The sequence below is a fragment of the Bombina bombina genome, chromosome 2 (genome assembly GCF_027579735.1).
Source record: "Bombina bombina isolate aBomBom1 chromosome 2, aBomBom1.pri, whole genome shotgun sequence".
Classification (NCBI taxonomy): Eukaryota; Metazoa; Chordata; class Amphibia; order Anura; family Bombinatoridae; genus Bombina; species Bombina bombina.
In genome coordinates, this window is record NC_069500.1 from 1,327,713,325 (window position 1) to 1,327,725,926 (window position 12,602).

At 39.6% G+C, this 12,602-nt stretch overlaps 1 protein-coding gene across 1 annotated transcript in view; it reads right to left on the reverse strand.

Moving 5' to 3' along the window:
• Positions 1 to 12,602, reverse strand: part of HTT (huntingtin) — a gene marked incomplete in the record, with an annotated part of 1,068,170 nt that overhangs the window by 344,820 nt on the left and 710,748 nt on the right. Inside the window, 1 exon segment of the mRNA XM_053704193.1 lies at positions 786 to 862. Coding sequence (XP_053560168.1) covers positions 786 to 862 — 77 coding nt within the window.

Below are 12,602 nucleotides of genomic sequence, written 5' to 3' on the forward strand. Positions count from 1 at the left end.
ACCACAAGTACCAATACAGTAATTTGCTGCCAAAAGCTGCTCAGTCGAGGTAAACACATTAAAGTGATAGAATTTAGCAAATGTATGCAAGGAAAACTAAATAGCTACCTTGCAAATCTGTTCAAGAGAAACATCATTATGAAAAACCCAAAGAAGTGGCCACTTATTTGGTAGAATGAGCAATAATCCTCTGCACCACAAGATCTGTCTTTCTTAATAAAGCCCTAAAAGAGCTGAAAAGAGCTGAAATCTTAGTATCTACAGAGGAAATGACTTAAAGAAACTAAACCTTTAAAGAGAGCAGCTGAAGGTCAATAGGAAGGTTTTTAAAAACCCTCAGCATCAAGATTAGACTCCAAGGAGTAGCCACATGAATAAGTGGCCTCAAGCAAATCTTTTAAAGGTCATTACGGGGAGGTTTTAAATATATTTTATTGTGCATGTGATCAACTGCACATTACATCACCAATTATACTCGGAAAATGTTCAGGATAAAAATACTGCATAAAAATGTGCGTACACATTAGCTCCTAGGCAAGGTAAACATTATTTCAAAAGCAGAAATAACTTTAAAAATTAATTAGCATTTCTATAAAAATAAAACCAGTAAAAATGTTTCTAGTGGATTGTGACACCCCTTGATGTGCATATAAAATTTGACTTTTATGTCCCTTTAAATTCGGTCAAACTTTTACATGAGAAAGGCCTTCTCCCCTCTCTAAAATGTATTGATTATAAAGATGATAAAACTAAAGCAACAAAAGAAATATAGAATAAAAAGTTACCTTTGTGCTAATCCACTGTTCTGTAAAAACTCCTGCATTCTGTCCAGTTCTTCTATTGGTAATTGTGAAACTATGCTCTGTAAAAAAGTATATAAGTAAATCAGCAGTAGAAGAGAATGAAAAGACCGTATAAAAATAACTCTGCGCCCGAAACAAAAAAGCAACGTTTCCACTATACCATAAGTTCTAATAAAGTGACAAATAAGAATATGGTAGAGATTAAAACTTCAAGTGAGCACATATACAAATACAATGATAGATTTTGCTTTTCAGCAATCACCAATAGATTTCTGGCTTTTTTCTTTTTTTTTTGACTGGACAAGGGTGTGTTTTCTGCTCAAAAAGGCCCTATTTTTAGCACAGAGAATAATTTTTATTGGTGATCCCATTACAGTTTCTAAATACTTTTCAAAAAGTTCTCAAGACCATTTTACACTTAGCGACACTATGTAATGGCCACAGATGACATATTAAAGATGTAATTGCATACATGGTCTAGATTCCTTAAATCACTATTCATTACATGGTCTAGATTCCTTAAATCACTATTCATTACATGTTCTAGATTCATTAAAGCACTATTTCATTACATGGTCTAGATTCATTAATGCACTATTCATTATATGGTCTAGATTCTTTAAAGCACTATTCATTACATGGTCTAGATGAATTAAAGCACTATTCATTACATGGTCTAGATTCATTAAAGCACTATTCATTACATGGTCTAGATTCATTAAAGCACTATTCATTACATGGTCTAGATTAATTAAAGCACTATTCATTACATGGTCTAGATTAATTAAAGCACTATTCATTACATGGTCTAGATTAATTAAAGCACTATTCATTATATGGTCTAGATTAATTAAAGCACTATTCATTACATGGTCTAGATTAATTAAAGCACTATTCATTACATGGTCTAGATTAATTAAAGCACTATTCATTATATGGTTTAGATTCTTTAAAGCACTATTCATTACATGGTCTAGATTCATTAGAGCACTATTCATTACATGGTCTAGATTCATTAAAGCACTATTCATTACATGGTCTAGATTAATTAAAGCACTATTCATTATATGGTCTAGATGAATTAAAGCACTATTCATTACATGGTCTAGATGAATTAAAGCACTATTCATTACATGGTCTAGATTCATTAAAGCACTATTCATTACATGGTCTAGATTCATTAAAGCACTATTCATTACATGGTCTAGATTCATTAAAGCACTATTCATTACATGATCTAGATTCATTAAAGCACTATTCATTACATGGTCTAGATTAATTAAAGCACTATTCATTATATGGTCTGGATTAATTAAAGCACTATTCATTATATGGTCTAGATTAATTAAAGCACTATTCATTATATGGTCTAGATTAATTAAAGCACTATTCATTATATGGTCTAGATTAATTAAAGCACTATTCATTACATGGTCTAGATTAATTAAAGCACTATTCATTATATGGTTTAGATTCTTTAAAGCACTATTCATTACATGGTCTAGATTCATTAGAGCACTATTCATTACATGGTCTAGATTCATTAAAGCACTATTCATTACATGGTCTAGATTCATTAAAGCACTATTCATTAAAGCACCATTCATTACATGGTCTAGATTCATTAAAGCACCATTCATTACATGGTCTAGATTCATTAAAGCACTATTCATTACATGGTCTAGATTCATTAAAGCACTATTCATTAAAGCACCATTCATTACATGGTCTAGATTCATTAAAGCACCATTCATTACATGGTCTAGATTCATTAAAGCACTATTCATTACATGGTCTAGATTCATTAAAGCACTATTCATTATATGGTCTAGATTCTTTAAAGCACTATTAAAAGGCTATTGTATAGTCTGTCTGCAGTGGGTAGGACAAACAATTACATATTTATACCTAAAAGGTATGTGAATATTTGCATTTATTATGGGATATCAAGTACAGATCAGATAATTTTCAGGAAAAGTAACATCTAGATATTGTGTGTAGCAATCGCTTTTTGAAATTGTTTGCTTCTAATTCAGTACAAGAGTCTTTATAACCAGACTTTCGAACAGGATTGCACATTTGTGTCATGGTTTCCAGTCTTTGCAGCTACATTATTGAAATTCCAGTCACAAAGGTGCAGTTTTATTTAAAAGACTGGTCATAACGGAGCGGTCCCCTTTATTTATTTTGGTGAAGTGGTTTTATGCTTTACTGTGTGAGAACTGTTAAAATACCACTTTAGAAGAGGAGATAAGCCATTTCTTTCTAATAGAAACCTGTAGTGTTCTTCTTGATTTAAGAATATTTGACCAAATCAGAAAACAGTGCTGTTCAATCAATAATCGGAAATATTAAAACAATAAATACATTTATGCTTACCTGATACTTTTCTTTCTTTCCAGGCATGGAGAGTTCACGACTTCATTCCAATTACTAGTGGGATATTCAACTCCTGGCCAGTAGCAGGAGGCAAAAAGCACCCCAGCAAAGCTGTTAAGTGCAACTTCCCTTACCCATAATCCCCAGTCATTCAGCCGAAGGAAAATGGAAAATGAAGAAACACAAAGGAATAGAGGTGTCTGAGGGTTAGTAAAAAAAAACAAAAAAACTGCAGAATTGAAATTGAGAAGAGGGCGGGGTCGTGGGCTCTCCATGCCTGGAAAGAAAGAAATGTATCAGGTAAGCATACATTTTGTTTTCTTTCCTATGGCATGGAGATTCCATAACGTCATTCCAATTACTGGTGGGAACCAATACCCAAGCTAGAGGACACATAATGAAAGGGAAGTAGAACAAGGCAGGCAGACCTAAACAGAAGGCACCACCGCTTGAAGAACCTCCCAAAAGAGGCTTCAGCCGAGGCAAAAGTATCACATTTGTAGAATTTGGAAAAAGTATGCAAAGTAGACCATATTGCCGCCTTGCAAATCTGCTCCACAGAAGCTTCATTTTTGAAAGCCCAGGAAGAGAAGACAGTCCTAGTGGAGACGTAATTCGCTCAGAAGGCTGCTGTCCAGCTATCTCATAAGCTAAACGAACAACACTTCTTAACCAGAGAGAAAGGGTAGTAAAAGTGGCCTTCTGACCTTTACGTTTTCCAGAGAAAACAACGAATAGGGCAGAAGATTGTCGAAAATCTTTAGTTGCTTGAAGGTAAAATTTTAGAGCACGCACAACATCCAGGTTATGCAAAAGACGTTCCTTATGGGAAGGATTAGGGAAAAAAAAGGAACAACAATTTCCTGATTAATGTTTCGATCTGACACAACCTTAGGGAGAAAATACAACTTAGTAAGAAGGACCGTCTTATCTGAATGAAAAATAAGAAAGGGTAATCACTCTGCAGAGCCGAAAGCTCAGAAACTCTGCGAGCGAAAGAAATAGCAATAAGAAACAAAACCTTTCAAGATAACAATTTATATCAACAATATGCATCAGCTCAAACGGAGTCTGCTACAAAACTTTAAGAACGAGGTTAAGGCTCCAAGTAGGCGAAACAGGTTAAACACAGGTCCGATTCTGTCCAGGGCCTGAACAAAAGCTTGAACGTCTGGCAAATCAGCCAGACATTTGTGCAAAAGAATAGACAGTGCAGAAATCTTACCCTTCAGAGTAATTACTGACAAAACCTTTCTCCAGTCCATTCTGAAGATAAGATAAAATGTGGGGAATCCTCAACCGACTCCAGGAGAAACCCTTCAATTCGCACCAATAAAGGTATTTACGCCATACCTTATGGTAAATCCTGCGAGTAACAGGTTTACAAGCTTGAAGCATATCATCAATGACCGCTTCAGAAAAACCACGTCTAGAAAAAACTAGGCGTTCAATCTCGAAGCAGTCAGCTTTAGAGAATCCAGATTTAGATAGAGGAATGGACCCTGAAGTAGAAGGTCCTTCCTCAGAAGTAACCTCCAAGGTGGAAGAGAAGACATCTTAACAAGATCCGCGAACCAGGTCCTGCAGAAGCTATTAGAATTACAGATGCTCTCTCCTGTTTGATACAAGCAATGACTCGTGGAAGGAGAGCTAACGGAGGAAACAAGTATGCCAGAGAAAAGATCCAAGGAACCGCTAGAGTGTCTACCAGAGCGGCTTGAGGATCTCTTGACCTTGAACCGTACCTTGAAAGCTTGGCGTTTTGACGAGACGCCATCAGATCCAACTCCAGAACCCCCCACCTGAGGGTTATCATTGAGAACACTTCTGGATGGAGAGCCCACTCCCCGGGATGAAAAGTCTGTCTGCTCAGAAAATCCGCCTTCCAGTTGTCCCCTCCTGGAATGTGGATAGCAGATAGAAGACAATCGTGATCTTCCGCCCACTGGCGAGTGACCTTTATCATGACCAAGGAACTCAGAGTTCCTCCCTGGTGGTTGATGTAAGCCACTGAGGTGATGTTGTCCGACTGGAATCTGATAAACTGGACTAAAGATAACTGAGGCCAAGCTATCAAGGCATTGCAGCTTGCTCTCCACTCCAAGATGTTTATGGGAAGAGAAGACTCCTCCCGAGTCAGCAGGCCCTGAGCCTTTAGAGAGCTCCAAACTGCTCCCCAGCCTAATAGGCTGGCATCCGTAGTCACAATCACCCAGAAGAAGGTCTCAGGAAGCAAGTTCCCCGAGCCAGATTTTCCTGTGAAATCCACCACGAGAGAGAGTCTCTTGTTTGGGGATCCAGAGCTATCCTCTGTGATAAATCTGAATGGTCTCTGTTCCACTGACTGAGCATGCATAGTTGCAGAGGTCTCAGATGGAACCGAGCAAAAGGAATGATGTCCATGGAAGCAACCATCAGATCAACAATCACCTCCATGCACTGAGCAACTGATGGATGAATAGCAGACTGGAGAGAAAGGCACGAAGATAGATTGGATTCTCTGACATCCGTCAGGAAAATTTTCATGGACAGGGAATCTATGATAGTCCCCAAGAAACACACCCTTGTAGCTGGAAGAACAAGGGAACTCTTTTCCAGATTCACTTTCCATCCGTGGGAAAGTAGAAAAGACAACAATATCTCGGTATGAGATTTTGCGATTTGAAAAAATGACGCCTGAACCAAGATGTCGTCTAGGTAATGCGCCACAGCAATTCCCTGGGATCTGACCACCGCCAAAAGAGCCCCCAGGACCTTTGTGAATATTCTGGGAGCCGTGGCAAGACCAGATGTTAGTGCCACAAACTGGAAATGCTTGTTCAGAAAGGCAAACCTTAAAAACTAGTGATGATCCCTGTGAATAAGAACATGACGATACGTGTCTTTCAGGTCTATGATCATCATGAACTGACCTTCTTGAACCAATGGAAGAATGGAACGATTAGTTTCCATTTTGAAGGATGGAACCCTGAGAAATTTGTTGAGGCACTTTAGGTCTAGAATGGCATGGAAAGTTCCCTCCTTTTTGGGAACCACAAAGAGATTTGAATAGAATCCTTGTCCCTATTCTTCTACAGGAAATGAAACAATTACTCCCAGGGAGGATAGGTCCTCTATGCAGTTTAAGAAGGTCTCCTTCTTTACTTGGTTTGAGGATAGTCCTGACAGGAGAAATCTGCCCCTTGGAGGGCAAGATTTGAATCCTATTCTTTAACCCAAGGATGCTATGTCCACAGCCCACGGATCTGGGACATTGCATATCCAAGCTTGCTGAAAAAGAGAAAGCCTGCCTGCCACTTGATCCAAAATAGGATCCGGGAGGACCCTTCATGCTGATTTAGAAACAGCGGAGGGCTTCTTGTTCTGCTTCCCCTTATTCCAAGGCTGACTGGACTTCCAGGAGGTCCTGGATTGCTCTGGTTTGGAAGAAGAGGAGGAAGACTTCTGTCTTTTAAAGTTGCGAAAGGAGTGAAAATTAGAATTCGGTCGACCTCTAGGTCTATTCTTCTTGTCCTGAGGTAGAAAAGACCCCTTTCCACCCGTAATTTCGGAAATGATTTCCACCAGACCAGGACCAAATAGAGTATTACCTTTATAAGGCAAAGCCAAAAGCTTGGCCTTTGAAGATACATCAGCCGACCAAGATTTTAACCACAGAGCTCTGTGAGCTAGAACAGTGAAGCTAGACATCTTAGTTCCCAGTCTTATTACCTGCATGTTGGCATCACATATAAAAGGTATTGGCCAGTTCAAGAGATTTTATACTATATTGGATCTCCTCTATCGTGGGCTCTTCTGATATCGGATCAGACAGGGCATCGCACCAATAAGATGCTGTTCCCGCAACAGTAGAAATACTTGCCGCAGGTTGCCACTGTAATCATTGATGGATGTACATCTTTTTAAAGTAAGCCTCTAGCTTCTTATCTATAGGATCCTTAAAAGAACAACTATCCTCTATAGGAATAGTAGTTCTTTCAGCTAGAGTAGAGATAGCTCCTTCTACTTTAGGCACGGTGCGCTATTGAGTCTCGAATGGATTCAGCAACCGTAAACATCTTTTTAAAAACAGGGGATGGGGAAAATGGAACCCCTGGCTTATCCCATTCCTGAGCTATAATTTCTGACATCTTTTCTGGAGCAGGAAAACTTTCACAGAAGAGGGAGAATCATAAACTCTATTAAGTTTAGATGACTTTTTAGGATTGACAACGCCAGAAGGTTCATAATTGTCCAAAGTAGCTAGAACCTCCTTCAGAAGTAACCGGAGGTGTTCAAGCTTAAATCTGAAGTTAACTTCTTCAGATTCTGCAAAATCTTCCCCATCATGTCAGAGTCTGAAATTTTACCCTCAGAAGCTACTGAGGTATCATCCTCTTCAGACATAGGGGAGAGGTTAACCAGCGCAGATTTAGAGGGGTCAAAAACCTTACTAGGAAAATTTGTATTTTTAGTTCCTCTTAATCTTTCCAGGAGAAGGAAAAGTGGATAAAGCTGCAGATACAGAAGAAGTATTCTGTGCAGCAAAATCCCCTGGTAAATAAACACCCCCAGGAGGTTGAGAGGAAACAGAAGGCACTAAATGAGAAACAATTAAGGCTTGGGAGGTTGAGGAGAAAGCCGAGGCATGTCACGCACAGCATTATCCTGAGAGACACTTGGCTCAGAAGGGAGTAATTTGTCTTTAAATTTTAAAGTCTTAGCTAAGCATGAGGAACAAAATTGCATAGGCAGAACAATTTGGGCCTCTAAACATAGTAAGCATTTATCCATTGAGTGGATCCTGCTCTGAATCCATAGCTACAGAAATCAGATGCCACTAAATATGGCAAAACTAGATAAATTGTTTCCACAGAATGATAATGTACAAATGTAATTGACTTTGTTATCACATAAACAAAATTTAATATACTTAGGGCAAAATAAACTGTCACCCTTTAAATCAACCTCAGACTGTCTGAGGCTCCTACCGTGACAGGAATTAATAACTCACTAGCAAAGGGAAGCGAGACTCTCCTGCAGAGTTCCTCTCCTCTTGGCAGACGATCCATTCGTCGACGTACAAGCCGCAAATGCAGAAGTCACGTGAGCGGCTAGAGAAAAGAAACTGTGCCACATTACAAGCGTGCATTAATAACAAACGGCTCAAATAGAAAGTAAAAGGTCCTTTAGATCCCTTTCCTTCCTCACTGCATAAATAAGGGGAAAAATAAAATTCACTTAATAAGCCTTCGGTCAAGTAAATAAAGGCAATTCCAAGCAAGATCGTCATTAACCCTTAAGTCTCTCTTCATTAACCCTTAGGTCTCTCTCTACACAAACATATAAAGTGCCAGTAAAGCTGCCCATAAACGTACCCTTAATCACATAAGGATATGTCCCAAAAGAGATCTACTTGAGGGTTAACCTCTAAAGTGCTGTCCTTCAGTACCTAGAAGGCAAAGGCACTTACCTGTGGATCCAGCTGCAGGGCAGATAGCTACTCAGGTGTGACAGGTACTCCGCTCCCTGTCAGGAACCTGTGGGAAATGAAAAAACACAGTAACCAACCCTGGCTTTCTGCAAAGGGGTAGTAAAGTGTTATCAGTAAAGCAAAGACTACTTTGCCGCATTCTAACTGCTAAAAGCCACCACTACTCTTACTAAAGAGATTGACTTGGACACAGCTAGACCCAAATCCTTGCTTGCATGGAAAAGTACCCATAAAAGGGTTAAATATCTTCAGACACCATCTTCGCACATCGTCCATTTACAGAAGCAAGGAGAATAACTGGGGATTATGGGTAAGGGGTGCTCTTTGCCTCCTCCTGCTGGCCAGGAGTTGAATATCCCACTAGTAATTGGAATGAAGTTGTGGACTCTCGATGCAAAAATAAATAAATAATACTTTTAAAATATTAAGTGTCAATGTAATCATTGAGTAAATATTGCAAGTATACCCATCATGCCTATATACAATGGCATTCACATTGTTTTACAGTGATCAGGATAGATTTGGATTACAATAGGTTAATCTCCCACATGTAATTGAGTATTTCCCATACACTGTCCAAAAGGAATGTACTGCAAGCATAAGAGGTGTGAAAGGGCTATTGTATATTTCCGTTAGTTGGATTCACAGTTTGAAATCCAGTATTTATCGAAAACACGTTTTTAGGAACTTTTCTGGTGAAAACTCATGTGTGACAGAATATATTTTAGATTGTGATCATCTGAAAAACATGCTTCCAATATTGGCCAAAACTGAAACTGAGTTATCCGGAGCTGATTTGGAAACGTAATCAAGGCCTCTGTGTTTTAAATGGTTATTCAACCAGCCATCTTTGTTAGAACTGGCACATTTTACAGCCCACTCACTGCACTGAACTTGTTCATTTGGTTTTAAAGATAATAGAAATGTATGTGTGCCCATTAGACAGATACAATACAACGCAATATCACTTACTTTGAATTTCAAATGAGTAGATTTTTTTAAGCAAATTTCAAAGCTAATTCTATTTACCCTCATCCTGTATCTTGTGACAGCCATAGGCCAATTACAAAACACATATGTAAATACTCAGTAGTATTGTTCAGTAGGTTCAGGAGCTGGTGCCTCAGAAAGTGTGCACATTTTGATGAAAGTTTAATTTTTACTTTATTGGTCTCTTTAATAGACATGTATATGGGCCTATGCATGCAGTGATACATTCAGAAAAATTAGGACGAGGAGTCACTTGTGAAGCCCGTTGACTGCAGGTTTGGGCAAGCGAGCCTGCAGCCAAGAGTTAGCCTTCTGAAGCCACAAGATGTTTGCCCCTGACTATGATAAATCTGGTGTCAACAATGTGGTCTATAAAAATTGTGGCATCAACAATGACCATATGAGTGCTATGTGTTTCTTAATACAGAAGGGCAATACTTATTTATCTGATCACTCATTAGAATAGAAAACCAGTTAAGCTGGATTTTATGTCGGTGGTTTCAAATGCCATTCTAATGTTAGAACAAAAAAAATAAAAAATCTGCTCCATCTAAAAGTGCATTTCAAAACGTGGTGTGGGGCTTTATTTTCTTTATTTCTTGAATGCTACTTTTCTGAACAAACCACCTTTTTCCTTGTCAGGTCCTGTGCAGCAATACAATAGTAATGGTTTTCCCTGTCAATAAACGAAAATGAATATTGCACTACAAAAGAATCATAATTTGTAAAATCACTGCCAGAGCTAAAGCTAAATGTATTAAAATATAAAAAAGAAAGCTTATATGCTATAATACTGAAAGGACCCAATCTAAGGTGTTAATTAATCTAAAAACAGAATTTATGCTTACCTGATAAATTACTTTCTCCAACGGTGTGTCCGGTCCACGACGTCATCCATTACTTGTGGGATATTCTCCTCCCCTACAGGGAAAGGCAAGGAGAGCACACGCAGCAAGAGCTGTCCATATAGCTCCCCCTCTGGCTCCGCCCCCCAGTCATTCGACCGACGGTTAGGAGAAAAAGGAGAAACTATAGGGTGCCGTGGTGACTGTAGTGTATAAAGAAAAAGAAAAAATTTTCAAAACTGATTAAAAAACCAGGGCGGGCCGTGGACCGGACACACCGTTGGAGAAAGTAATTTATCAGGTAAGCATAAATTCTGTTTTCTCCAACATTGGTGTGTCCGGTCCACGGCGTCATCCATTACTTGTGGGAACCAATACCAAAGCTTTTGGACACGGATGAAGGGAGGGAGCAAATCAGGTTACCTAAACAGAAGGCACCACGGCTTGCAAAACCTTTCTCCCAAAAACAGCCTCCGAAGAAGCAAAAATATCAAATTTGTAAAATTTGGCAAAAGTGTGCAGAGAAGACCAAGTCGCTGCCTTACATATCTGATTAACAGAAGCCTCGTTCTTGAAGGCCCATGTGGAAGCCACAGCCCTAGTGGAGTGAGCTGTGATTCGTTCAGGAGGCTGCCGTCCGGCAGTCTCATAAGCCAATCGGATAATGCTTTTCAGCCAGAAAGAAAGAGAGGTAGCAATAGCTTTTTGTCCTCTCCTCTTACCAGAGTAAACGACAAACAAGGATGAGGTTTGTCTAAAATTCTTTGTTGCTTCTAAATAGAACTTTAAAGCACGGACTACATCTAAATTGTGTAACAAACGTTCCTTCTTTGAAACTGGATTCGGGCACAGAGAAGGAACAACTATTTCCTGGTTAAAATTCTTGTTGGAAACAACTTTTGGAAGAAAACCAGGCTTGGTACGCAAAATAACCTTATCTGAATGGAACACCAGATAGGGTGGATCACACTGCAAAGCAGATAATTCAGAAACTCTTCTAGCAGAAGAAATAGCAACCAAAAACAGAACTTTCCAAGATAGCAACTTGATATCCATGGAATGTAAGGGTTCAAACGGAACCCCCTGAAGAACTGAAAGAACTAAATTTAGACTCCAAGGAGGAGTCAAGGGTCTGTAAACAGGTTTGATTCTGACCAAAGCCTGTACAAAAGCTTGTACCTCTGGCACAGCTGCCAGTCGTTTGTATAACAAGACAGATAAAGCAGAAATCTGTCCTTTTAGAGAACTCGCTGACAATCCCTTATCCAAACCTTCTTGGAGAAAGGAGAGGATCTTAGGAATTTTAATCTTACTCCAGGAGAATCCCTTGGATTCACACCAACAGATATATCTTTTCCATATTTTATGGTAAATCTCTCTAGACACAGGTTTTCTGGCTTGGACCAGAGTATCTATCACTGAATCTGAAAACCCACGCTTGGATAAAATCAAACGTTCAATTTCCAAGCAGTCAGCTGCAGAGAAATTAGATTTGGATGTTCGAATGGACCTTGTACTAGAAGATCCTGTCTCAAAGGTAGCTTCCATGGTGGAGCCGATGACATATTCACCAGGTCTGCATACCAAGTCCTGTGCGGCCACGCAGGAGCTATCAGAATCACTGAGGCTTTCTCCTGTTTGATCCTGGCTACAAGCCTGGGAAGGAGAGGGAACGGTGGAAACGCATAAGCTAGGTTGAACGACCAAGGCGTCACTAATGCATCCACTAGAGTGGCCTTGGGATCCCTGGATCTGGACCCGTAGCAAGGAACCTTGAAATTCTGACGAGACGCCATCAGATCCATGTCTGGAATGCCCCATAATTGAGTCAACTGGGCAAACACCTCCGGGTGGAGTTCCCACTCCCCCAGATAGAAAATCTGACGACTCAGATAATCCGCCTCCCAGTTGTCTACTCCTGGGATGTGGATTGCAGATAGGTGGCCGGAGTGATCCTCCGCCCATTTGATGATCTTGGATACCTCTCTCATCGCCAAGGAACTCCTTGTTCCTCCCTGATGGTTGATGTAAGCTACAGTCGTCATGTTATCTGACTGGAATCTTATATATCCGGCCTTCACTAGATGAGGCCAAGCCCGGAGAGCATTGAAT